Source organism: Tiliqua scincoides, chromosome 9 (genome assembly GCF_035046505.1).
Source record: "Tiliqua scincoides isolate rTilSci1 chromosome 9, rTilSci1.hap2, whole genome shotgun sequence".
NCBI lineage: Eukaryota > Metazoa > Chordata > Lepidosauria > Squamata > Scincidae > Tiliqua > Tiliqua scincoides.
In genome coordinates this window covers 35,933,214-35,960,947 of record NC_089829.1, presented here as the reverse complement: position 1 = coordinate 35,960,947, position 27,734 = coordinate 35,933,214, and the positions used below count along the sequence as shown (strand labels likewise).

Below are 27,734 nucleotides of genomic sequence, written 5' to 3'. Positions count from 1 at the left end.
ATGGGAAGGATAAAGTGGGTAGAGAGATGCTCTTTACACTCTCACATAACACCAGAACCAGGAGACATCCACTAAAATTGAGTGTTGGGAGAGTTAGGACAGACAAAAGAAAATATTTCTTTACTCAGTGTGTGGTCAGTCTGTGGAACTCCTTGCCACAAGATGTGGTGATGGCATCTCGCCTGGATGCCTTTCAAAGGGGACTGGACAAGTTTCTGGAGGAAAAATCCATTATGGGTTACAAGCCATGATGTGTATGTGCAATCTCCTGATTTTAGAAATGGGCTATGTCAGAATGCCAATGCGAGGGAGGGCACCAGGATGCAGGTCTCTTGTTATCTGGTGTGCTCCCTGGGGCATTTGGTAGACCGCTATGAGATACAGGAATCTGGACTAGATGGGCCTATGGCCTGATCCAGTGGGGCTCTTCTTATGTTCTTATGTTCTTAACCTGCTGCAGGCCTGTATCAAGCGCCCTAGTTATCTAGTATAAAAAATGTATAATTACCTTACCAACAGGAACGTATGAATTCAGAATCAGTAGTCAAGGTTCAGCAGACATGATGTGAATGGTGGGATTTGAACATAAGAACTCTCACTCACTCACTCACACACACATACTATAGGTAAAAGATCATGCACAAAAAATACTTCCATTCCAGAATATTGCCCTTCTTATTAGGGTGCAGGTTTGCTTCACCCCTTTGATGGAAAGCAGGAGTCTAGATAGGCGGTGGTAATACATAAGGTTGCCCAGGGAAGGAACTGATCAGGACATCAAGTGATTTCTCCCACCCAGGTACCTCGGTCAGGAATGAAATGTGGCAACCTGCCACATGCTCGTACCTGTAAATATGGTATGCAATTAGCTGGCCTAGTGATGGATGAGTAGGATTTTTTCCCCCTCTACCTGTTGGCTGTTGATCAAGGGAGTTGCCTATGTAGTATTGTCCAACTGCATGGGAATGGTAGCTGTAATCAGTCACACCCAAGCAGTGGCAGTGTGGAAGTGGAAAGTGAGTCTTAGTATATATTGGTGAGCACCCTGAGACACCCAAAGAGCAAGCAGAGGATTATCAGTCCAACTCCTTGAATTTGAACAGCACAAAGGAAACAGGACAGGCCTCCATTGGGCAGGGTAATCTTACCACCTCAAAGGCTGCATGTAGGCAATACACCAAGGACTTTGATGTAGGTGATACACCATGGATTTTCTCATCCTTAAATGGTGGCAGGGAAGACCAGGGAGCCTGCAGAACTTTGTCCTGGCTTGAACTAAGTGGGATTGCCTGATGGGACTCAGAGCATGAATGACTCATCCTGGTTCTGCTACACTTTAGGATTTGTACTGCTGAAGGGGTGGCTTTAAGCTAGACTTGGGTCATGTCTATTGCAGATGACAGTTAATAAATGTGTGGTCCTTGACCCAAGCTAATGTTTCATGTCTTTATTGGGTACAGAGCAGCAATATATCTTAATGCTATAAAATTTGGTTTGCCTAAAAGACTCCTTCTCAGAACAGACTCAGATGCATGAGCATCCACTCATACTCTTTTAGTCAATGGGCAAGTGCTGTGCTCCCCAGATTCTAAATAAATGAGGTTATTCAAATGAGATACAGTTCAGTTATTAGCCTCCCACTAAAAAGAACCTGGTGAAGCTCCAGACTCCATCTTTTGGATAGGCTAAGCTAGCTTTTGCTGTAGAGCCTTTACTACAGCATTACCAATGCTATGGGACTCACTCAAAGGAGTTCCAAACTGCCAGTCTTCCAATGGCAGGCAAGACTGTTTTTTATTTCAGCTGACTTTTGAGAATTGATTGCTGAAATTCCCTGCTCTCTATTATTTTGCTGTTTCTTGTTTCATATGGTCTGCTTACACTTATATTATTTTTGTTCCTGTTTTCCTAAGCTTATTTTATTATTTTGCTTTGCTGTATTAATGAAAAAAGTGTGATATAGATATTTTAAATTAAATGAATAAAATAAATCTGCCCTGAGGGGAATAAAAGAGATGAAAAACGGGCAGCACCAACAATGGTACAACAAAAGCAAAGGAAGGAGGTGCACCTTGAACAGGTGTTGTCTCAACAAAAATACTTTGAAGCAGTTTTTTGTTTTGAAGAATTCACAATTTTCACAACCAACAAAAATCTTCTGCAACATACTGGGCAATTTTAGTATTAATTCCATTTGGTAAAAAGGTTAAACTCCTCTCCTCTTTGAAAGGTCAAGCACAAGTTTAGTGCAAAGAAAGCCCCAGATTCAATCCACTGCGTCTCCAGGCCAGGCTGGAAAGTCCCTTCTCTGAAACCCTTCAGAGATACTGCCTGCCTGTGTATATACTCCTCAGCTGACTGTGCAAAGGATCTGACTCAGGGTCCAATCCTGCTCTATGTGCGCCGGTTCACTGCTGGTGCATACTGTTGCAAACATGGTATAAGGCACATATGCAAGCCTTACTACAGGCCCAGTGCCAGAGCTAGCCCAGCGTGAGCCGTGGTCCGCTGCCCGGTGGCTTGCCTGAACTGCCAGGTGGCGGTGAGTGGAGACATGGGGGAAGTGGAGGGGAGGCATTCCAGGGCAAAGGGAGGTGGTGGAGAGCGGGGAAGAGGAGTGGTGGGAGTTGGGAGTGGGGCGGGAGGGGGGTTGGACTGGCAAAGCTCAGCTCCACTGAATCCTGAGCCCCGTGTCAGGCCACACAGCCCGACACAGGGCTCCTTGATTCTGCACCAACTCAGGAGCTACCACAGAATCTAATAGCCCTATTGCAGGGCTGCTTCCCTCAAGGAGTCACAGTGGGCTGGTTGGTGCACGCAGGATACCGTGGCAGCCATTTTTGGTGCCATGGCAGTCCTATGTGCCAAGTTGCTCAGGATTGGTCTATTAGTCAGGCAACTTCCTATGGACCACGTTTTAAAGCTGTCAGAAAGCCACATTCTAGATAGGCAAGTTCAGTTTGCATCTCCACTCTAACAGATCCGCTTGCCCACTAAGACTGTTAACAAGTACGCAGGGTATGCACTCAACACCTGGGCCTTTCAGGCGGCTAACACCTTTCACAAAACGTCAGTCATTAACAGCAGCCTGGACAGTAATGATTTTTGGTCGCTGCTGAAGCAAGCGGAATCCAAGCCAGTGACCTAGATGGGAAAAGGCTTCCCCCCTCTCCTCTCTGCATCTGTGAAACATCCAGTCTCTCTCAAATGGGAGATTGTCATGTTGACAGTACCATTGTCTTTGTTTTGTTGTGTGCACTCTGCAGTGGGGGGGGGGGGATGGGACTCCCAGGGACTTATTGTCTAATAAACATGTAAAAATTTCCTTTTGTATCAGTTGCAAAGTCAGTAGGAAAAATGATTGCTTATAGTATCTGGTCATAGCTCCAGTTAACACTTTCAAGCAAGACATTTGATTCAGCATAACCTATATAGGCAGTGACAGTGGTCACATTTGTGTCAGCATTTCAAGTGGAATCACTGTTTTCAGGTCAACCGTGGAATTCACATTTGGGAGTCAAAGGGTGACATCTCAGCTAAAGAGCAATTCCTTTCCCAATCCCTCCCACACATCATGTCCTATCTGCATGTGCGTCACCTGACAGGGTATTCGTATTTTTATTTTCTTTATTCTTTGATTATTTTGATTCTTCGGTTGTCTGCTCCACAATCATTAGTGGTAACTCTGGATGATTGTAGCACATTATGTTGAGTCGAGAATGATTTTATTCCACATTTATTTATTTACATTTTTATACTGCACTTTCTCCAAGGGTCTCAGGGTGCTGTACATAGTTCCTTCAAAAATCCTCATGACAACCCTGTGAGGGAGGTGAGGCCAGCGATAGTGACTAGCGTAAGGTCACCCAGGAAGCTTCATGGCTGAGTGCAGATTTGAACCTGAACCTAGGTCCTGCTCCCAAACCACTACACCACTCTGAAGATGACTGGTGGTGATTTTTAAATGGTAGACTTCTTGGTCCAGATTATCTGGTCTTTACGTCATGCTGCTCTATTCTTAGTATGATTTTCTTCCCATGCTAATTCTAATGAGCCCAGAATGGCCTGCATGCTTCTCCCTTCCCCATTTGATCACCAAAACAACAATGTGATGTAGTTTAGACTGAGAGACAGTGACACAGCTTGGATCACCCAATGACCTTCATGGCTGAGTAGGGAATTTCAACACAAGTGTCCCAATCTTAGCCCAGCAGCCTAATGCTACCCCACACCAGTGCCGCTTCTGAATGCCGATGCCAATGTAACCATAATAGTGATGAATAATAAAACAATAGTCTATGCATGATTGTTATTTTGCTTTCAGCCCTGTGCAACGATAATTGCACAAAAGTAGACTCAACCACCTAGTATAGGCTTAGACATTATGTCATGAATGTTGCTACACCATGAAGGGATCCTTTTAAGGATTCCTCATGGTAGAAAAAAATATTCCGGTAGAGCATTAAGGAGTTTGCTTCTGAAATGTGTTTAATGTAAATATGCTGTCAGATACCCTTCAAGTAATTGACAAGAGCAGATGATTAGCAGTGTTCTCAATAGTGTTTTAGCATAATCTTACATTTTGACAGAACTCTTCAGCGGCTCTTCATTGTCAGTGCTGCGCAATCAGGAATCCTTTTTTTTTTTCTTCCTTGACAACATTTACTTTGTCATGATAAATCTTGTAAATGGTCATTTAACTTGTTCAGTGTGCATGTACAACTTTTCCTATGAACACATTTGCAGTATCTCCTTGTATGGGAAGAAAAACTGTCGGCTAAGTAAACTGGGTACATCTGAGAGCATAGTAGTCTTCTTGCAATTGTTTTAAAAACAGAAAGACAGCTTACCTGTACCCTTAATAGATTTTTTTCCCCATGCTCTGAGCATCCCAATCCATTTTTAAGAGCCACGTCATACATACCCATCATTGATAGTTAATGTACTCTTGATGACTGCTAATAGGGCTGTGCTATTTCAAAAAAGTAAAATTTGAAGCACAGTTAAGGATTTCTCCCAGGGAGAAATATTTGAGATTCATCAGATGAAGTCTGATGAGGTCTAGGGCAGGAGGTCTGGTCTAGAGGGTTGAGCCTCCATTTGCCTGAAGATAACATCCAAAGGTCGCCAGTTCGAGGCCACCAGCACTGTGCGACCTTGAAGCAGCTGACAAGCTGAGCCGAGTTATTCCATCTGCTCTGAGGGTGGGAGGATGGAGGCCAGAATGTGCGGCCAGATCAAGAACGAAACATCTGATTGTTGTGGTTTCTTGAAAGATAGAACCTTTCTAATTGTAAAAATCCCTACGGGGATTTAAATTGCCTGCCCATGTAAACCGCCTTGAATAAAGTCAGAGGAGTAATCTGACGACCTAGAAAGGCGGTATAGAAATACCTGTATTATTATTATTGTTTATTATTATTATAAGACCAGGGAAGTTTCGGGGGGGGGGGGGGTTCTGCACATCCTGGAATTTCACTCCAAATTTCTCTGTCATCCCAAACAGAAATGTCTGAGAATGTCAATGTGAATTGAATTTATTGATTTTTGTGCCGTTTTGAAACCAAAAGTTCTCAGCATGGTTTACATCAGAAAGAAATGACAGCTCCACCTCTCAAGGGGACCCTCGATCTGGAAGGAGGCGCAGGGGAGGCAACAGAGGGGGGAAATGAGGTGAGACTAAACTATGGAAGTAAAATTTCTCAAAGCAATGGTGGGGGTGGGGACGACTGCACGTCCCTAAAGTGGGTGACAAAATGTTACACCCAGTGAAATTCGAAGTAAACTTCATGGTTCCTTCCAAGGTGAAACTGAGTTTGCTTCAAAGGAAGCAAATTAATTTCTGTAAGGCAAGTGAATATCTCTGGGAGGTTCTGCACATTGCTAAAATGTGTGAACAGATGAAAAAAGCATTGGAATTGAGGAAGCATCTGTAGAGATGTTTGAAAACTGTTATTTATTTTACTTCGAGGCAAGCCCATTGTATTCAGTAAGACTTGAGTTGTAATCCTGTCTTACTCACTGGAAACAAACACATCTAGGCATGAGGTAATGGATTGTTTGTTTGCAAAATGTATACACTGCTTTTTAGCATCATGCTACCACAGCAGTGTACAATCAAAAGCAATTTTTTAAAATAACAAAAGGCAAAAGGACTAAAATCAATATACGAGCATCAGTAAAACAAGGAAGAATTCTAGACAGCGAGAGCACTAGATGCATCCAAACTAGTGAAAAGAGTTAAAGCCGGAAGGGTATATAAAGGTCTTCTCTTGTTTAGGAAATGACATTAAAGATGTGTTAGCTACCTTGGGAGGACTTGGTTCTGAAGTGTGGGGTATAAATATTTCAAATTAATTAGAGCAGGAGATCAATCAGCAACTTGAGGAGAGTATTCTAAGTTCACGGTCTAGAAGTGAGAAGGCTCTCTTGCTTGTAGAGACAAGTCTTGCTTCTGATAAATTGGAACTTGAAGAAAAGCCTCGTTGGCTGACCTTGTTTGGGGAAAATTCATTATTTGAAAAGGCACTCCCTGTGCTGTGAAAGTGTTAGATCTGTGATGTCTCATTCACATGTGCAACTTATTATTGGGGAAGGGCCATAGCACATGTCATTGCACCTGCTTTGCATGTGAAAGGTCCCCGGTTCAAAGTAGGACTGGTAAAGACCCCAGCAAAGAAACTCTAATTGGAGATGACAGTGTTGTGCTATATAGACTAATGGCCTTACTTAGTATAAGGTAGGTTTCAAACATTTGACGTTTCAGTTATCAAGTGATGAATGTGCATGTTGGTGCTCTGTTTCATTGCATCAGAAACTTAAGTGTGCATGTTGCCAGAACCAAAATCAAGCTCTGGCAATTGGGTTTTATCTGGTGTCAGTTTCAAAGGCAGAGTGGTGTGGTGGTTATAGAGGCAGCATTAATGACAACACTATGTATTGTGTGTGTGTATGTGTGTGTGTTTCCTAAACAATTCCTCATTGATCCTTGCAATAAGTCTATACCTGTATTTATCAACATTTGTCCTTCACTATACCACTTTGCATGATCCACCTATTGAAATACCACCAGAAGTAACTGGCAATGATGTCATCACCAGTTACTTCCGGACTGGAAGGCCAGATGGAACATGACAAACACCAAATAGAGGCTCAGGGCAGCCAGGAGGGCTTTATTGAGTGTGAAAAGCACACACTGGAGCTCTGCCTGCCAAGCTGAAAATCCTACTGCTGCTTGTCCTGCTGCTAGGCTGCGGGGTACTTATGGGGGTCTCACAAGTACCACTGGACACCGCCTCAAGTACCACCAGTGGTATGAGTACCACTGTTTGAGAAGCACTGGTCTATATGATAGGCCAATCTCTTACCACCCATTATGTGGCTTAAGAAAGCTGCCATTTCTCAGCCCGAGTGCCCTTCTGTAAAATGAAGACAACGCAGGGCTACAGAAAATGAAGACATGACAGTGGTCATGCAGAGACGGTGGATTTGGATGAAGGGTTTGTCAGTGGAGAAAAGTTACATCATGTACATGTAATGTAAAAAAAATATTTGGGTTCTGTAACTTCCTTTTTAATCCCTCCTGCATCATTGGACTAACCCTAAAATTCACCTATTGCAATTCATAATGGTCTCTATACCTTCCATGAATAGTCAATATGATAAACTTTCACCTTTATTTGAATCATCACTCTTGTTTTCACAGTCCCTCTTTAATCTATCTCAATGGATTTCCGGTGTACAGCTCATATAGATTTGGTCAGTGACAAGGGTTAGAGTAGTCTTGTAGAACATTTACTTGTAGCTGTGAAAAGCCCACATTCATCAGGGGATTAAGTCGATCAGATTGTACCAGGGGATCAATGGGAGGCTTGCGTGATCCCTCTTAGGCTGTAATGTATTCATTTTCTTTTGGTGAAAATTCACACACACACACACACACACATTTCTCTGTCTTAAAGCCATTTATCTCAGAATGTCAAATTGCAATAATTAACCATTATTGATCTTAAATTCAATTATCTTCATTAACACAGGTCATGATGAGGGTGCTTGTAAGGGAAAGGCATTTGACAAGTGCCTTTTTCTTGTGTGACACTGAAACACAGAATTTCAGCTATAAACTAAAATGGTTGGCAACCTTCAGTCTCGAAAGACTATGGTATAAGCCTACAGCACCCGGTATTCCCAGGCAGTCTCCCATCCAAGTACTAACCAGACCTGACCCTGCTTAGCTTCCGAGATCATACAAGATCAGGCATGTGCAGGGTAACAGTTGCTAGCCTGCACTGTATTGTGGGCGTCTTTTTAAGCATAACAGATATTTGGTTGATGGTATTGAAAAGAGTCCTATATCTGAGTTCTAGTTCTGTTTTCTACCCTGAAAGTCCTGAACAATTTGGGACCAAGATACTTAAAGGACTATATCCTTCCACATGATGCCACTCACCCATTTTGGTTATCTGATGAATCTCTGTTCTGTGCCCCTCCACTGTCAAAGGTGGCATGTCACCTTGATAGGTATGCAGGGCCTTTTTAGTTGTGTCACCCAGGCTGTGAAACTCTCTGCTATGGAGGGTTTGCTTAGCTCCTTTGTCTTGGCATTTAGCTGACTGTTAAGATGCATGTCCAATGAATTTGCAGTTTCCCATCTTTGCAATCATGTGATGATTTATTATATGTGGGCTTTTAAAATTGATGTATTAGTGATCTTGGCAATCCTGTTATGGGATATAAAAACATGGTAGAAATATTTAAATTAGCAGAGGACTACATTCACCACTGATTACCATGAGGTATGTTATTAATCTGAAGGAGATATTCAAGTGCATTGTCTCTCAGAGCATTACCTCTTGAAACTAAATTCTCAGATGTTGTTGGCAACCTTCAGTCTCGAAAGACTATGGTATTGCGGTCTGAGTGGTGGTTCTGGAACAGCGTCTAGTGTGGCTGAAAAGGCCAAGATTCTCAGATGATACCCAAAGAATATATTTAGCTTCTCTTGGGATCTCAGAGATTAGCCTGGAAGTACCTGGTGTTCCCGGCAGGCTTGTCCACTTCTCTGAAATCACCTAAGAACTGGATGTGACAAACTTAAAGGGGTCATTTATAGTATACATACATGTTATTGATGGTTCCCAAGCAGCAGGCAAAAATATGAAATCTTTCTAGACTTGTATTTAATTACTAAGTAGCTGCTTTCCCTCAAAAATGGAATGGTGTTCAATATTAACACACAAAAATATCTAAGAAGACCCATATGACAAAGGTTCATACTTAATATTAAATCAATAACTATGTTATGATGATGTCTGAATAACATTCTTAATCAAGCAATGCAAATAATTCTGTACAGTAGATTCTCAACATTACTATGAAAGTTTATCCTACCTACATGCTGTGCTTGCCCACACACCTAGCAGTAGTATTTTTTTTTTAAACCAGATCCACTGGCAAAGCTGTTTAAAATGGTGATGAGGAATAGATAGCATTCCCAAAACAGATTAGCAAAAATGTATCTGTTGTCAGGCAGTACCATTTGAGACTTTGGGCAGTGGAATAAATATTTGAACTATGCTCCCCCACAAAAAGTATTTCCTACATAAAATATTTTCCTACATATAATATTCCCTATGTTATAGTCTAGCCTTCTTGTTGACATGGCCAGCGTTTAAATGTGTAGAAAGTATTTTATGTAGGGGAGACTTCAAATATTTAATCCTTCATCTGTTACATAAGAACATAAGAACAGCCCCACTGGATCAGGCCATAGGCCATCTAGTCCAGCTTCCTGTATCTCACAGCGGCCCACCAAATGCCCCAGGGAGCACAGCAGATAACAAGAGACCTCATCCTGGTGCCCTCCCCTGCAGCTGGCCTTCTGACATAGCCCATTTCTAAAATCAGGAGGTTGCACATACACATGGCTTGTACCCGGAATGGATTTTTCCTCCAGAAACGTGTCCAATTCCCTTTTAAAGGCGTCTAGGCTAGATGCCAGCACCACATCCTGTGGCAAGGAGTTCCACAGACCGACCACACGCTAAGTAAAGAAATATTTTCTTTTGTCTGTCCTAACCCGCCCAACACTCCATTTTAGTGGATGTCCCCTGGTTCTGGTATGATGTGAGAGTGTAAAGAGCATCTCCCTATCCACTCTGTCCATCCCCTGCATAATTTTGTATGCCTCAATCATGTACCCCCCTCAGGCGTCTCTTTTCTAGGCTGAAGAGGCTCAAACGCCATAGCCTTTCCTCATAAGGAAGGTGCCCCAGCCCCGTAATCATCTTAGTCGCTCTCTTTTGCACCTTTTCCATTTCCACTATGTCTTTTTTGAGATGCGGCGACCAGAACTGGACACAATACTCCAGGTGTGGCCTTATCATCGATTTGTACAACGGCATTATAATACTAGCTGTTTTGTTCTCAATACCCTTCCTAATGATCCCAAGCATAGAATTGGCCACCGCCGCCGCACATTGGGTCGACACTTTCATCGACCTGTCCACCACCACCCCAAGATCTCTCTCCTGATCTGTCACAGACAGCTCAGAACCCATCAGCCTATATCTAAAGTTTTGATTTTTTGCCCCAATGTGCATGACTTAACACTTACTGACATTGAAGCGCATCTGCCATTTTGCTGCCCATTCTGCCAGTCTGGAGAGATCCTTCTGGAGCTCCTCACAATCACTTCTGGTCTTCACCACTCAGAAAAGTTTGGTGTCGTCTGCAAACTTTGCCACCTCACTGCTCACCCCTGTCTCCAGGTCATTTATGAAGAGGTTGAAAAGCACCGGTCCCAGAACAGATCCTTGGGGCACACCGCCTTTCACCTCTCTCCACTGTGAAAATTGCCCATTGACACCCACTCTCTGTTTCCTGGCAGTTTTGTGACATCACTAGGCCCAATCATGTGATGTCACCAGACTCTGTGACATCACCAGGCCTGCTTCAGAAATCTCAGGTTTTTGATGCATCTGATCCGGCAACCAGTAGCGTACCTGGGGGAGGGGTTCAAGGGGTCATTTAAATCTGGATGACACAACTGAGGCAGTGGCGTCATCCCCACCCCAAGCCATGCATCTCCCACTGGTCCCACCCACCACCTCCTTTCTGGAGTCCTTCAGAGGACTGGAGAGGCTGCGCTTAAGGCCCATTGAGGACCAAAAAACCCCAGTTTCTTGGGGGAACCAGAAGTAACATTTTATGCCCTGAGAAGGTCTTCTGAGGGCCAGGACTCTCTGAAGGCCTCAGGAAGGGAGGCAGCAGGCGAAACTAGGGGACAGCAGACCAGCCTTTGGGGGGGGGTAACAGTTGCGGTCCTAGTCCTGGGCAGCAACGGGGCCAGGATCGTCACTGCTGGCAGCCATACATGTACACTAGGTGGATATTTTGCTTTTCTATTTTAACTTCTATTTTTAGAAGAATGAGCGGGAATTGTGCAGCATTGGCCAGTGAAACAGGTGGGGTGGAAAGAACATAAATCCCACTGAGACACAGAGTTCTGGAACAGTTAAAGGGTTGCTTTGTTATGGCATTTCACATTTTGTCTCCAGTGTTCCAAACTTGGCAGCAATGAGCCAGTCTAGAAGCAAAATGGTTTGATTGCATTTGATCTTATGGAAAAACCTAAAGTTTCCTCTGAACATCTGTTTGCTCAGTGAAGAATTATTATAATTAAGAGCTATTAGAGCCATATTGAGAGCGTTGATGCTCGAGTTGGTTTACATCCTCAAGTTGGCTGCACTCTCTTATCCGTTTCATTGCACGCATTGCGTTCTGCAGAGTGATGAAAAGGATGGCACCCAAAGGATGGCATGAAGCAGGAAGTGATGGTGTTTGGTATTTCTTGCAATAGTTCATGAACTAGAGTTGGAGACACATTCACTGTTAAAGTTGGAAAGTTAACATCTTTTCCATCTGAAGGTTGAATGGTAGACTTAGGGTTTTAAATCTCAAAACATCCTAGTAACATCATAAAATGTGGGCTCTTGGCTTTGAGAACTTCATTGTCAGAACAGAAGATCAGATCCTGGCATGTACAAAAGTGAAACTCAATTCTTTTAAAATAAGCACATTCTAATTTACAGTTACCTTCCCCATATCCGGGGATGTGAATTTGGCAGTTTCAGTTATCTGCAATTCACAAATTCCCTTGTCGCGCTCATGACTCATTTGTGTTTGTTTTGTTTGCCCTCCTGTCACTATCCCCTGTGCTGTCTGCTTCCTGCTTCAGGAAGGACAAGCGCTAAGAAGCAAGCATGAAGAGGAAGCAGTTTGGAGGGCTTGTGCTGAGCTTCAGTAGGTATAGGATTCACCACTATCCGCAGTTTTGGGTACCTACAGTAGCAGCTAGAAGGTATCCCCCATGGATATTGGGAGCAGGAGAACTGTAAATAATGGTATCCTTCTGCAGCACTCAAAATGTATTTGTTCTGGGCTGCTGTGTAGTGGAGCTGGTCATTTTTGCATCATTTATTTGTGTGCTGTTAGCTTAAACCCTTAAACTGTTAGCATTCCTTAACAAGGGAGGTTCATAGCCCTGTGGCAGAGCATTTGCCTTCTATACAAAAGGTCACAGGTTCAATTCTTTGCATCTCCATTTAGGGAGAGGAGGCTGTGCCTGGAATCCTTAAGAGCCACTATCAGTCAATGAGTACCTAGGTGGACTAAGGATCTGTTGCATAGAAGCTAGCCTCCAATGCATGATCAGCTGCTCCCCTATAAGATGTACAGTTTATGAGTTGATTTTAACCTCTTTCAGACAACCAATTCAAAAACACTCAGGGCAGGGAACAGTAGAAGCCCTGCCCCAATCTACATTTATACAGTCATCTGTGTGAAGAAATTCTTTATGTGTACAACTTCCTCCATGTGATTGGGAATGGGTTTTCTGTGTTTGGAAACCTCATGTAGGTCTGGGTTCAAGTGGTTCAATGGTAAATTTTGAAGTGCAGGAACTCATCATCATCCTATATCCATGCCCCATTAAGACTATACCACCACAACAAAAATCAACTTTTAATGTCTTCCTTAGAGTGTTTTCTTCTCTTGCCAATTATTCCTATTTTGAAACGTGTGACACTTCATTTAACTATCTCTTTTCATTCCAAACCCTTAAAGTGGGTTACACTAGTTTATAAAACAAATGTATAACTTGGGACAATGTAATCTAAAATAAAATCCAGATAAATGTAAAAGGTATATTAGTGTGCTGATCTGTGCGTGGATTCAGAAGTAAGTCCCACTGTGTTCAGTAGGATTTGCTCCAAGGTAACTTTGTATAGGATTGTAGCGTTGCTGCAGCATGTGCTATATACCATCTCTTAAACAGCCCTTGCAAAAGGCGACAGCTTAGACATGAACACATGCCCTTTGGCAAATGTCTCAGTTTGCCTCCTTCTAAGCCCAACAACTCTTCTTGGCTAAGATCCTTTGAAAAAAAAATTTCAAAGGCAGCGCCTGAGTGCTCCTGCTGATGACACCACTGGCTCCCCACCACTCCCCCTAGCCTCCTGCATGGTTCCCTCATGTCATTGCAAACAGGCCCACCAGCACACCTACGTGAAGAAAATCTATGCGGGTATGGTTCTTTTCACGCTATGTGCTTTTCAGAATTTCTGATCATGCAAAAACCGCCTTACATTGCTTATAGCTCTGCAGTGCATAAGATCTCTTCACACAGGCTATGCATCTAGGTTTGGGCAATGCCTGACCGTGCGGCCCTGATCCCCCCCAAGTGTATTCATACACCTGGAGAGTTGCCTGAAAATGGGTTTTGTTTAAAAGCAATATGCATGGGCTGACTGAACGATTTCTGTTTCGATGTATTCCATGGCCATTTTAGAGCAGATGTTGCGTACTGTCAAAGGCTGCAATCTTACATACATTTATACACAGAGTATATATTCAACCTTCCTCTCTGTACTTTTGAATCTTCTTGTTTTTCTTCATCTTAGAAGATGCTTAGGACCACTCCCCCCCCCCCCCACAAAGCAGTGCTAAGACATAAAAATGAAGGTTTGCTCAGAGGAAGGGCTTAACATGCTATCTTCTCCAGAGAGGGAGGACCTAAGAAAACCCCGAGTCCAGCACAGTTTCTGAAATGAAAAAGGTGTGATTCATAGTCTCATTCCTCCCATTCTAATCAGTTAGCATACATACCCCATGGCACAACATTCTGGGTCAGGTCTGGGGAGGCAGCAGAAATTGATGGTGCCGTGCAGAATCCTCAATTTGATTCCAAGCCCAAGTAGCTCGTCCAAGGTTTCGGTCACTAAATCAATAAAAGCAATCGTTTCTTTGGGTTTTGTAAAAATTCACAAAGGCTGCAAAGTGTCTAAAGGCACCTGGAGTATATATGTGCATTTTGACGAAGTTTGGGAACGGAGTCCAAGTGTTTGTTCTCTGAATTACTATGGCCTCAATTATTCACAGGGAATGCTACATTTCACATGACAGGGTGTTGAATGCATAGTGGTTGGTTTAGTGGCTTCCCCTCCCCCCAAGGGCTTGAGGCAGAAAGCAGCGAAGACAATACCAACCTATAATGAAATTTGCAAAAAGTTGCATACCCTCCATTAACTGCAGTTTATTTTGTCATCTCCTATGTTATGTAGTCTGTGGTCCCTTTTAAGTTCTGATATGTCTCCTTATGTGCTCACCATCAATACCCCTTTAGCTCTCATTATTTCTAAAATCAGGAAAAAAACCCAGTATCTGGTCCACATGGATTCTCAGATAGGTCATTCATTAATGTTATATAAACCTACAAAACTCACCGGAGAGCACTGCTTCTCAGAAGCTTTGCTGCTGTTATTCAAATGCTACCATACAAATTCATGTAGTGTGCTTTGGTTTCTCAACTGTGTATTATATTATTTCTACTTTGTGCACATACACACTGTGTCTGAGTATATTGTACTAATTAGAAAAGTGGTGTATTCAGAGAGCCTTAGCTGCATACAATATTTTGGCAGATTCCTGTGTGGCGATCACAAATAATACTGTATACAGGTATGCACCATGTAGCAATGTGTGACTGCACGTGTGATGACGGTCCTGCCAAACTCACCAGGCTAACTTCCTTAAGTTCTTCCTTGCTAGCTCAACCGTCCATGTGCTTTCTTTGCACTTTCCATGTGCACTTTCTCAGGAAGGTTTGCAGCTAACTCAGAGTGTTAGTGTTCTTTTGAATGACACTTCCATGTTGCTGTGCATTAGTTGAACAGCTTCAGAGTGTTTCAATGAAACAGTCGCTGGTCAGAGACAGACAACATGCCAATGATGCGCAATTAAGGGCGCAATCCTAACCCCTTATGTCAGTGCTTTCTAGCACTGGCATAGAGGTGCCAATGGTACATGTGCTGCATCCTGCAGTTGGGTGTCACTCATGGAGACCTCCTCAAAGTAAGGGAATGTTTGTTCCCTTACTGCGGAGCTGCATTGCCCTTTTGTCAGTGCTGGAAAGCACTGGCATAAGGGGTTAGGATTGTGCCCTAAATTACGCAAATAAGAACATAAGAACATGCCCACTGGATCAGACCATAGGCCCATCTAGTCCAGCTTCCTGTACCTCACAGCGGCCCACCAAATGCCCCAGGGAGCACACCAGATAACAAGAGACTTGCATCCTGGTGCCCTCCCTTGCATCTGGCATTCTGACATAGCCCACAATATGCAATAGCTATTGACACTACCACTTCCTTTCAAGAGGGGAAGTGGAAACGAGAACACTTAGGTTCCATAGCTGTTCTCGTGCTTCCACAAGAGGCTGGTGTGAACTTTTGCACAAACAGATGAACATTGGTGGATTTCATTTCATGTTCCTTACACAACTGTCCAGAATGAGCATAATACAGCATAATACAGCCTGTGAGCAGAGTATTTCTTCTACTTGTGAGTGAAAAGCTTTGAATCCAACTCATCGCATGCACACAATGAAAGCATGCTTGCAGATTCATGTGCTAGAAAACTGCACATGCCAGGAAAGAGGAATTATTGCGTATGCACGGTGGTAAACGTCACTCTCACAAGTGGCTCTAAGAGAGGGGGCAAGGATAGGGGAAGGGTTGTTGATTTTGTGTCTTACTTATGAGTTTCCTGGAAGCATTCAGTTGCAGTGGCATTGCCAGTATATTCTACTCCAGGGCAGGTGTCCCCCATCCCCCCAGTGCATGACATCCCCTTATTCATCATGCCATGGAGTGGGTGGTGCTGACAGCAGTGGGCCCAGGCCAGCAAGTGCCTGGTGTGCAGGCACAATGTGTTACACCCGGAAGTACTTCAGTGGTGATGTGATGACATTGGTGCGTCATCGTGCCACCGTCCATTGGTTCCAAGGGTCTGTAATGTGTAGTTGTTTGGAAGCTAGGGAGGGCCCTCCTGCTGCCAAAAGCAGCATGGAGCTCCGCTCAATAGGCTTTTGGCAACTGGCCCGTCACCCTCTATCCCACCACGGGGCAGCACCTGAGGCAGTCTGCCCCAATCTCCCTCAGCAACCACACTGTCTAGTTGGCCACCATGACAACATATTTCTCTACAGGGACTGATACAGCAGGGCTCTTTGATAGACAAAATAGAACCAAAAGGCAGAGAAGGTAGTTCATGAGAGGAAGAGAGTGAACAAGATGACAGGAAAAGGGAAGGTTAAGAATTTCCTAGGGAAGGACATGTGCAAAATAGGCAAAATAGGTTGAGTTTCATGTAATCCTTTGTAAAAACTGACAAAATAATTGACCACAGACCTCTAGCTCAAGTTTAAGACACCAATTCTGTGGTTTGGAGAGAGAGAGAAAAAAATACTGTACTACAGTACAGTAGTCTACAGTGCAAGATCTCTGTTGGGTACCCCATAGCTTATAGTGAGTAAATATTGACAAAGCAGTCTAAAGAGCAAACACTTTGACATTTGTAATGTCCACTGGAAAATCTTGTATATATTTATCCTAGCAGAAGATGGGCAGCATACCAATTTTTTTTCCTTTTCCTGAGCTTTCTTCTGCTATCCTTCGACTTCTTTCTTTGTGTGTTGAGAGAATCCTTTGTAATTGTAATTGGAACATTTGTAGCATGAGTAATAGAGATGTTGAATCGCTGCTATAATCATCTTTCTGTGTTGATTCGCCTGCTTTTCTCCCAACTTTCCCCCCCCCCATTCAAAAAAATAATTGCAAAATTTTAAAATGCCAGGGCTTTCAAACCTCCTGGGAAGTCATGCTCTGCCTTGAGGAAGCCCATCTTCCTAGCACAAGATGCACAATGGATACAGATCTTTAACACTATTACTGTTATTGTTAATGTTTAGTACTCACCATTTATTTTCAGTTATGACTGGCTCTCCAAACAGTTCATCATTAAAATCTAAAAGTAAAATATAATTAGAGCTATAGGAATGTATTGGAGCCTCTTCTGACCTTCGATTCAATAATGTGGGGGTTCCAGACTCATCCAGAGGAGGAGGTAGAACATTTTGCAGGTGGACCCAAGGGATGACTAATGATGAAAATGCTGACCCACTGAAGGTGCCCTTCCTTTGATCTACTGAGGCCTAAATCTTAACCAACTGTCCAACTCTGACACCGCTGTGCCAATGGGGCATGGGCTGCATCCTTCAGTTGGGGGGCAGTCACAGAGGCCTTCTCAAGGTAAGGGAATGTTTGTTCCCTTACCTCGGAGTCGCATTGCCCTTAGGTTGATGCTGGAAAGTTGAATAGGATTGTGCCCTGAGTATTTTATTCCCTAGTAGTCAGTGATACAGTTCAGGTTCCAGACTGTTTCATCCAACAGTGCAGGTTCTAGGCTCTTCTATCCAAAAACCACATTCTGATTAGAAATGCATTTCTAAAATGTAATAAAATTCTAAAAATATGAGTTCTAATAAAGTATTAGAAAAGCATTTTAAGCCTGTTCCAGCGCATGCTTTTCACTAGGACAGCTTACCAGAATGGATGAGTGGATTTCATTATTTATTGCACCATTATTTTGCTCTATCTTTTATTTTTTTCTCCAAAATTCTGCCTTAATTAAGAGAATGTCTAAAAATTAATTCTAGAATTGGAGTATATGCAGTTTGTTTCAGCTTTCCATTCCTTCAATTAATTTATATATTTTCCCCATATTTGTTACTAATATGTGTATTTGCACTGATCACAAAAAAGCAGTCCTGATGTGAAAAGGAAATATGAATCTTCTTTCTGTGTAGTGTTTCACTAGTGCACAGGACCAGATGAGTGCATCAATACAACAGGCACAAGACTTGTATGCAGATTTGGATCAAGACTTTGTAGGGGGTGAAGCATTGGTGTGGATACCCACTTTACATTGGGAACACACCTCACTCAAAGGATACAGTTGTCCACGCGTTCACACCCTTTTGCTTTTTCACTGCACGTTGGTAACACATAGGGGAGGAAGACGCAAATGAAACAAAAACGGCAGCAAACAGAGCTGTAGAAGAAATAGCACCAATGGAACAATGGGGATTTAATAATAATGTGTTTATTCCAAATTGGAAACAATTCTAGGTAATCTGGGAACGCCAAAATCCATTTGGAAAAATTTGGATGAGACCACATACAGAAACATCCCTACTTATAAATTAAAAAAAAATGCATTGTGGGCTGGGTCTAGAGCCGTATTTATAGTTTAATGCCTGCCTTTCTGAATGACCCAAACTTGCATACAAGCTTTTAATTCTCATGTAATTAAGGGGGAGGGTAGTTTGGGGACTTTTTTTTTTTTTTTAACTTTGTGGACTTTTTATTGATGTTTTTATGTTTTATTAAAGATTGGTTCTCAAAAATGTAATGAGTACAGAAAATTCTGGCTTAATTTAAATTGTGAATCTGCCTGTTAAGAAATACATTAGGGGTAGGAGAAGCATAAGACATATTAATTGACAGACAGGAACTGCTGTCTCTGAGGTTGATACAAGTAATTTATTACTTTAGAAATGAATGCCACCTCCAGAATGTGCTTCATTAATTTCAAATTTAGTTTTAATTTCAAGCTGTTGCCCCTTGAGAAGAATAAGGTGGCAAATTATGTTTGAAGAGCAGATTTTTTTCCCATCTTCCTCTTGCTTGGGAGAAACGCTAAATTTTAACTGTTTAATTTTAATAAATAAATGCAGTTCTTTGACTGAAACATGCCAGCTGCTGATATAAAATGAGGCCAGCAGTCTCTAACACTGATTTTTTTTTTTCTGTTTTATTTTTTGGCTATAATAGCATATGTTTCGGATGAACTGAAAGCGGCTGCAATGGTGGAAGATGACCTAGAACCTGATGAGAATGCTGTTGACGGAGAACCTTCTGCGAAATATGTCTGTCCGGAAAAGGACTTCAGTAAGAACTGCCAGAGCTATCAAAACTCTCCAGCAGCTGAATTTTCCAGCCATGAAATGGACAGTGAATCACACATTAGCGAGACGAGCGACCGAATGGCTGACTTTGAGAGCAGCTCCATCAAAAATGAGGAGGAGAGCAAAGAGGTGTCAATACAGCTAGAGGAGTCAGTCGTATCGGATAGTTTGGAACAAATGAAAGCCGTCTACAACAACTTCCTCTCCAACTCGTATTGGTCCAATCTGAACTTGAACCTCCACCAGCCAACCTCTGAAAAGAACAATGGCAGCAGCAGCAGCAGCAGCAGTAGCAGCAGCAGCTGCGGCAGTGGGAGTTTTGACTGGCACCAGACAGCCATGGCGAAAACACTGCAGCAAGTGTCACAAAACAGAATCCTCCCTGAGCCCAGCCTTTTCAGCACAGTTCAATTGTACAGACAAAGCAGTAAGCTTTATGGCTCTATATTTACTGGAGCCAGTAAATTCCGCTGTAAAGACTGCAGTGCAGCCTATGATACTCTAGTGGAATTAACGGTGCACATGAATGAAACGGGACATTATCGGGATGACAACCATGAAACAGATAACAATAACCCTAAGAGATGGTCCAAACCTCGTAAACGTTCTTTGCTTGAAATGGAAGGGAAAGAAGACGCCCAGAAAGTATTAAAATGCATGTACTGCGGCCATTCATTTGAATCGCTTCAAGACTTGAGTGTTCATATGATCAAAACAAAACATTACCAAAAAGTGCCTCTGAAGGAACCCGTAACCCCTGTAGCAGCCAAGATTATCCCAGCCACGAGAAAGAAAACCTCTTTGGAGCTGGAACTCCCCAGTTCTCCAGATTCCACTGGTGGGACACCAAAGGCAACCATCTCTGATGCCAACGATGCACTTCAGAAGAATTCCAATCCTTATATTACACCGAATAACCGTTATGGACATCAGAATGGCGCCAGCTATGCCTGGCACTTTGAAGCAAGGAAGTCTCAAATTCTCAAGTGTATGGAATGTGGGAGTTCCCATGATACTTTGCAGGAGCTCACAGCCCATATGATGGTGACCGGACATTTCATTAAAGTCACCAACTCAGCCATGAAGAAAGGGAAACCTATTATAGAAGCGCCGGTTACCCCAACAATCACTGCTTTGCTTGACGAAAAAGTACAGTCTGTGCCGCTTGCGGCCACGACTTTCACGTCTCCTTCCAATACACCTTCTAGCATCTCCCCCAAACTAAATGTGGAAGTAAAAAAAGAAATTGATAAGGACAGAATAATTACTGATGATAAGGTGAAAGACAAGGAGAAATCAAGTGAAGATGAGGAAAAATATGATATTTCCTCCAAATATCATTATTTGACTGAAAATGACTTGGAAGAGAGTCCAAAAGGGGGACTAGATATTTTAAAGTCTTTAGAAAATACAGTCACGTCAGCAATTAACAAAGCTCAGAATGGCACACCAAGTTGGGGTGGCTATCCTAGTATTCATGCTGCTTACCAACTACCCAACATGATGAAGTTGTCCCTAGGTTCATCGGGGAAAAGTACACCCTTAAAGCCTATGTTTGGCAATGAAATAGTATCACCAACCAAAAGCCAGCCCCTAGTTTCCCCTCAAAGCAGCCAAACGTCCCCTGTGCCAAAAACTAATTTCCATGCCATGGAAGAGCTGGTCAAGAAAGTCACTGAGAAAGTGGCCAAAGTTGAAGAAAAGATGAAGGAGCCTGAAGGAGGGAAACTTTCGCCAATGAAAAGAGCCACACCATCACCATGTAGCAGTGAAGTCAGTGAGCCCCTCAAGATGGACACTTCCAATGACATTGGGTTTAAAAGCCAACAGAATAGCCCTATTTCTCAACGGGAGAGCTGCAAGGAGAGTCCAAGAGGAGAACCCATGGAGAATGGCAAGGAACTTGTAAAGGCAATCACAAGTACTTTGAGCAGCAGTACAGCCATAATTACTGACCACCCTCCTGAACAACCATTTGTAAATCCATTAAGTGCATTACAATCGGTCATGAATATTCATCTAGGGAAGGCGGCAAAGCCCTCCCTGCCTGCCCTGGACCCCATGAGTATGCTTTTTAAAATGAGCAACAGTTTAGCAGAAAAGGCAGCAGTGGCAACCCCACCTTTACAGTCCAAAAAACCCGACCACTTAGACTGTTATTTTTACCACGTCAATAATGACCAGCCCATAGATTTGACGAAAGGCAAGAGTGACAAAAGCTGCTCTTTGGGTTCAGCGCTTCTGTCATCCACATCGGCATCTTCTGCATCTTCTTCATCTACAGTGACAACGGCAAAGACATCTGCAGTTGTGTCATTCATGTCAAACTCGCCGCTACGCGAGAATGCCCTGTCAGATATATCTGATATGCTGAAGAACCTGACAGAAAGTCACACATCAAAATCGTCCACACCTTCTAGCATATCTGAGAAATCTGATGTTGACGGCACCACAATGGAAGAGCCAGAAGAGACAACCCCAGCTCAGAAGAGGAAGGGACGCCAGTCCAACTGGAACCCCCAACACTTGCTCATCTTGCAGGCCCAGTTTGCAGCCAGTTTGCGGCAGACATCAGAAGGGAAATACATCATGTCGGACTTGAGCCCTCAGGAGAGAATGCACATTTCCAGGTTTACGGGGCTCTCCATGACCACCATTAGCCACTGGTTGGCCAATGTGAAATACCAGCTTCGAAGGACAGGGGGGACCAAGTTCCTTAAAAATTTGGACACTGGGCACCCGGTGTTCTTCTGCAATGACTGTGCTTCCCAAATCAGAACTCCTTCGACGTACATCAGTCACCTGGAATCACATCTAGGTTTCCGGCTACGAGACTTGTCCAAACTGTCCAGCGAACAGATTAATAATCAGATAGCACAAACAAAGTCGCCCTCGGAGAAACTGTTGGCGCCTTCGCAGGAGGAAGAAATGGGCACCTCCTACCAATGTAAACTTTGCAACAGAACTTTTGCAAGCAAGCACGCGGTCAAACTCCATCTCAGTAAAACGCATGGAAAGTCTCCAGAGGACCATCTTCTGTATGTTTGTGAATTAGAGAAGCAGTAGCATTTGCTACTGACAAACAAAGCAAACACACACAACTGTACTTTGCTTTGAGGAAAACTGTCAAAGACGCCTTAAAGCGACCTTTTTCTGTTCTTGGCACATAATTCTTATTTTAACTCTGGGGTGTCCCTCTGGCCTGAACGACTTATCTCTTTTTTTATATAACTGTACAGTGTTTAATAGAGGTACATAATCAGCTGTTGTTACTGGTAAAATATGAAGGTTAAAACGCAGTGGTAAGTGTTTGGAACTTTGTGTAAATTGGGGTTTAGTTGCTGTGCATCCCTTCCGATGCCTCAAGCTGCATGCATTAACAAGACAGTTTAATTAAGCATTTATTAACAAATTCTGGTGCACTTTTTTCATGGTGACTTAAGTGTGCTGGTAGTTCTCACCCTGTAAATCTTTAGCCCTCTGAGTACTTTGAAGCACTTTTGCATTAATTTGGTTTTCTTTAAAAAATAAGTGTGGGTATCCTTTTGTTGCTTTAAAAAAAAAATCCCCTTCTGGCTTAGGACACATCCACACAATTCTAAGAATAGGCACCCCCAGCAGAATGCATGAGTTACTTGCACGTCTAGCTGCCTAGGCATTGTAATGTTTGGAATGCAACTCCCATGGTGGACATCACCAAGCTTCTCCTGGGTGAGTTTCCTTTCCAGTGTTGCATAGGATGGAGAGTAGCTGGATATGCAATTCAACTGAAGACCCAATCCTATCCAACTTTCCAGCACTGATGCAACTGTACCAATGGGGTGTGTGCTGCATCCTATAGTGAAGGCCAGTCACAGAGGCCTTCAAAAGGAAGGAAGACAAAGGAACATTTGTTCCTTTAACTTGGGGCTGCATTGCAGCTTCATCAGTATTGAAAAGTTGGATAGGATTGGGCCGTAAGTGTCTGGCTGGTGGCACTTCCTGTGACATCTCCGTCTACTCTTATTTCAGGGACCTGATGTCTTGTTTCACCTCTTCCAATATCCACAGTCCAGATGTACAGGATGCTCCTGTTAGTTCACATGGCTGATATGGACCAGCAGTCATCGTGGTTGGCTTCCTGTTGCATATGTGTTGACGTCCCGGGGGAAATGGGTTCTGCCTTTCCCTGGTACATTTCCTGTGCATCTGGCTCTTTGCAACATGCCCAACAAGGAGCATGGGATGCTGTCATTGGGACATGCCCTTCATTGGAGTTAACTGATGTACCTCCATATATGCAGGGGTGGCACCCATCTTGAAATTTTACAATATATTATTTTCACATTGAAACATAGCTGTATATATTGTATAGATTTCAAAATCCTCTTATGGGAAAAAAAAGGAAACAAAAGTGATTGTGAACAATGCCATTTCTTCTCCTTCAGACATTTTTATCAATGATGTTTTTTTGTACCTGATATGCTCCAAGTATAAGTGGTACCTATAAATATATAAATATATATATTATAAATATATAAAATAATAATGTATATTTCTTTTCTAGGTCAAAGGATTTTCTTTTAACATCTGAACAATGTAAATTATATGAAAGATGCAGCAGATAGCATTTATAAAGTATTCAGAAACATTATTCTTGAAGCAAAGTATGGTTGGTTTTGTTTTGTTATACAGTACATCTATATTGATAGAGGTTCATGTTTAAATTATACATATTTATTAGTTGTTTGCTACCTTTTTTTAAAAAAAACATTCTGATAGCAGAAGCCATGGACTGGCGTGCATTAGACCTATTTTGCACAACATATGACTTTTAAAGGTATTTATTAGTAAAATGAATTTAAAAAAAAAATTCAAAAGAGAAAATTCAAAATCAACTCAGTGCTCAAAGGGTTAAATCTATTTGGGGGCGGGAGAATTTAAGTTTAAAAAACTTGTACTGTATTTCCTAAACATTGATAAAAAAAAGCCTTTAAAATGTTTGTACTGTAATACTTTGCTTAAAAGTTATGAGGCATTCTGTGATATAACCTCTTCTTCTACTTATTTATAAGCATTCTTGGTTGTTATTCATATCATAGAATGCCTTCTCTCTCTCTCTCTCTCTCTCTCTCTCTTGCCCCCCTCTTTTTCATTTCAGTTGGTAACTTTCTGTTTTGTTCTTCCTAATTATTCTCCCAAGATTTCATACTGCAGTTTTATCTTTAGGCATATGAAAGGTAACCCGTGGTTACCAGCACACTGAGTGATTCTGTTCGTCTCCATTTTTGGCAGTTAATTTGCAGAGGTAACTGACAGCTGACACCATACGAGAATCTATGTGTACAATATTGGCATGTAAACAGCACAGACCCAGAATCGCACACTCTGTGCCCCTGTTCTGTTGTTGACAACGTGGCACTATTATATGACTCTTCATATAACCCTTTTTTTTTCTACTGCCGCATTAAAATGATCTTTTTTGCTATAATTTTGTGTTGCGTTCACAATTATATCTGAAATGTGCTACAACTAACGAGCACATTAAAATTAAATTGTATGCTCGCTGTTTATGACTGAAGCTTGAGTAGGCTTCTTCATCTGCCAGGTGTTGGCAGTTGAAATCCATACATAAATCACGGGAGTTTTAGTGAACTTTTGCATTTAAAGAGCAAGGGAGCAAATATTCAAAGGCTTCATTTAGAAGAAAAAAAATCACCCACTCACCCCCCCCCCCCCCAAATACAGAATGAAATGGAGGTTATATCTCCTCTTTAAACCTCAGGGAAGATTGACTATAAAGAAAGAAGTTCACAAGATGCAGTTGAGGCAAAGTGAAAAGATCCTTTACAGAGGTGTTTTCTCATCCCCAATCAGTTGCTGATACACATTGCCAGTTAAATATATTAGTGTTCTGAGATGCAAGTTCTGAGATGCACTGGAAGGTTCTTTGTGGATTAGAGGGCCCCTTCCATCTACTTCCAACTGACAAGCAGAAAAATTCCAACTTATTACTGCAACTTTATGATTTCAAAAGGTTTCCACTTTTGTGCAAAACGGATAGCAAGGGGAGATAGGAAGATGAGTGAGCGCGTAGACAAACAAAACGGAGACATTTATATGCTAATGACCAACTTTTTCTGGCACAGGCATATCAGCCTAACAAAACCACAGAAGCTGCCATTTTAATCTCCATTGCTATGCACAAATTACAGCTTTTCTTTAGGCCAACAGGATCTCAGGCTGGAAATGCAAAGAGAAGCCACTCTGTTGATATATCCCATGTGATATCATCTAGACGTGTTACAGGGGAATCCTGAATCTTGGACACATCTGGGAATGACTAATCAGAAGTAGAAACAGGAAAACAGAGAAAGGAAAAAGGCTGCCATGTCAGATTCCGGCAGTTGCGCTGGAATTCTTAGATTATGTCTGTTTGGCCATGCCTGATTTGCCCATAAACCACTGGAAGCCTATAACGTTACATATTCTGAGTTTCCAGATGCATTCAGACCTGACCCTCTTTCAGAAGTGGACCTTTACAGTTTGTACAACTTTCACTTACCGTATTGTTTCAGCTGGCATCAGTGCCCAATGATATAAGACAGTTGTCTGAATACCTGGGAGTTTGAATGGCCTACTCAGCCATGTGGGGGAATGGCCCATTCTCTAAACTGCATTCTATGCTGCTGCTATAGTATGCAAGGGAGTTACAGGTAAAGTGAATTAAGGATCATAGGAATGATAAAAACAATATGTCAGCACCCGGAGAGGGGCTCATTGACTGGCTATGTAGTGATCCGTTGCATCACACTGAACTCAGGTGCCTCAAAGTAAATTGCGTTGCTGTTTTTCTCCTTCCGTGATGTAATTTTTCAGTCAATCAGTGGTAAGATTCACTTGCAATTTACAAAAAGTTCCAGAGGCTTGAGGTTTCCTAGCTTAACAAGACTCAGCAAAGCAGATGTGCCATTCACATGAACAGGTTGTGTGTGTGTGTTCTGTGCAGTCTTCATTGTGTCATGAGAGTTTCAACAAATGGAAATGAGATTGCCCGTCAAGGCAAGGTATGAATTAAAAAAAAAAACACACACAACAAATGCCACTTGGTGTCTCCTGTGCTCCTGCAAGGCTTCTATTCATTTTAGTGAGGCTTGCCCAGGAGAATTTGCCAGTAGACTATGTCCAAGGGTAAACACTATGGACTCTTTTCTAATGCACAGTGGTTTAAATCAGGGGTGCCCAAACCCCGACCCGGGGGCCATTTGCGGCCCTTGAGGCCTCTCAATGCGGCCCTCAGGGAGCCCCCAGTCTCCAATGAGCCTCTGGCCCTCCTGAGATTTGTTGGATCCCACACTGGCCCGATGCAACTGCTCTCAGCATGACGGCCAACTGTTCGACCTTTCACATGAGCTGTGGTATGAGGGCTCCCTCCATTGCTTGCTGTTTCACATCTGTGATGCAGCAGTGGCAGCAAAGGAAAGGCAAGCCTTGCTTTGTGCAAGCCCTTTTATAGGCCTTGAGCTATTGCAACACCTTCATTCATTCATATAAGTTCATCTTTAATAAATTCATTTATGTAAACTTATGTAAATTTATTCAAATTTTAAATGTAAATTAATTCTTTTTTTCCCCCGGCCCCCGACACAGTGTCAGAGAGACGATGTGGCCCTCCTGCCAAAAACTTTGGACACCCCTGGTTTAAATCTAAGAATGGAGACCTACCTAGATCTACCATGGAGACATTTTTTCCCTCCAAATATTCAAAAGGAAATGCGCGTGTTGTCTAAGCTCTTGAGTGTCCCATCCCAAATTCTATAGGTAGGCCTTGCAATGGCCACAGTTGGCTTGTACCAACACAGCTATTGAAACATCCTATTTGGGTCAGGCAAAGTAAGTTCTTCCAGTTAGTGGCAATCCTTTTATGAGACAGCCAAACTCGAGAGGTTGAATGGGTGGCTTGATGCAGCAAGTTTCATGGTTCTGGAAAGGGATTAATTTGCCAATAGGTATACCATTCCCAAGACATTGCCTCAAACCCATTCTTCACCATTTTTGCACAACATGGCTTGCAAACTTGTACAAACTCTGTTTGGCTATTCCTGGGTGAGTTCACAATGCCAGAGCAACACAAGAGTTTCCACATTTCTATGGCTGCCAGTCTTTTATTTCCACCAAAACCTTATACTGATGTCAATCTTCAAAGATCAGACCATAATACTCATATTTCTGGAAACAGAGATCAAGTTCCACGTGTGGATTTTTTCCATTCAGTGACAATGCCCATCATATGTCACATGATAAAGTATGCATAAGATGACGGGTGATATCATTAAAATGATGGGTGATAGCTCAATATCTGTTTCTCATTGCATACTGATATGTTTAA

At 42.5% G+C, this 27,734-nt stretch overlaps 1 protein-coding gene across 1 annotated transcript in view; it reads left to right on the top strand.

The window, feature by feature from the left end:
• Window positions 1-23,800, top strand: part of TSHZ3 (teashirt zinc finger homeobox 3) — a 112,156-nt gene extending 88,356 nt beyond the window's left edge. Inside the window, exon 2 of the mRNA XM_066637280.1 lies at window positions 19,233-23,800. Within this exon, the coding sequence (XP_066493377.1) occupies window positions 19,233-22,432 (3,200 nt within the window). The 3' untranslated portion in view covers window positions 22,433-23,800. The remainder of the gene's footprint in view (window positions 1-19,232) is intronic.
• Window positions 23,801-27,734: the final 3,934 nt, after the last annotated feature.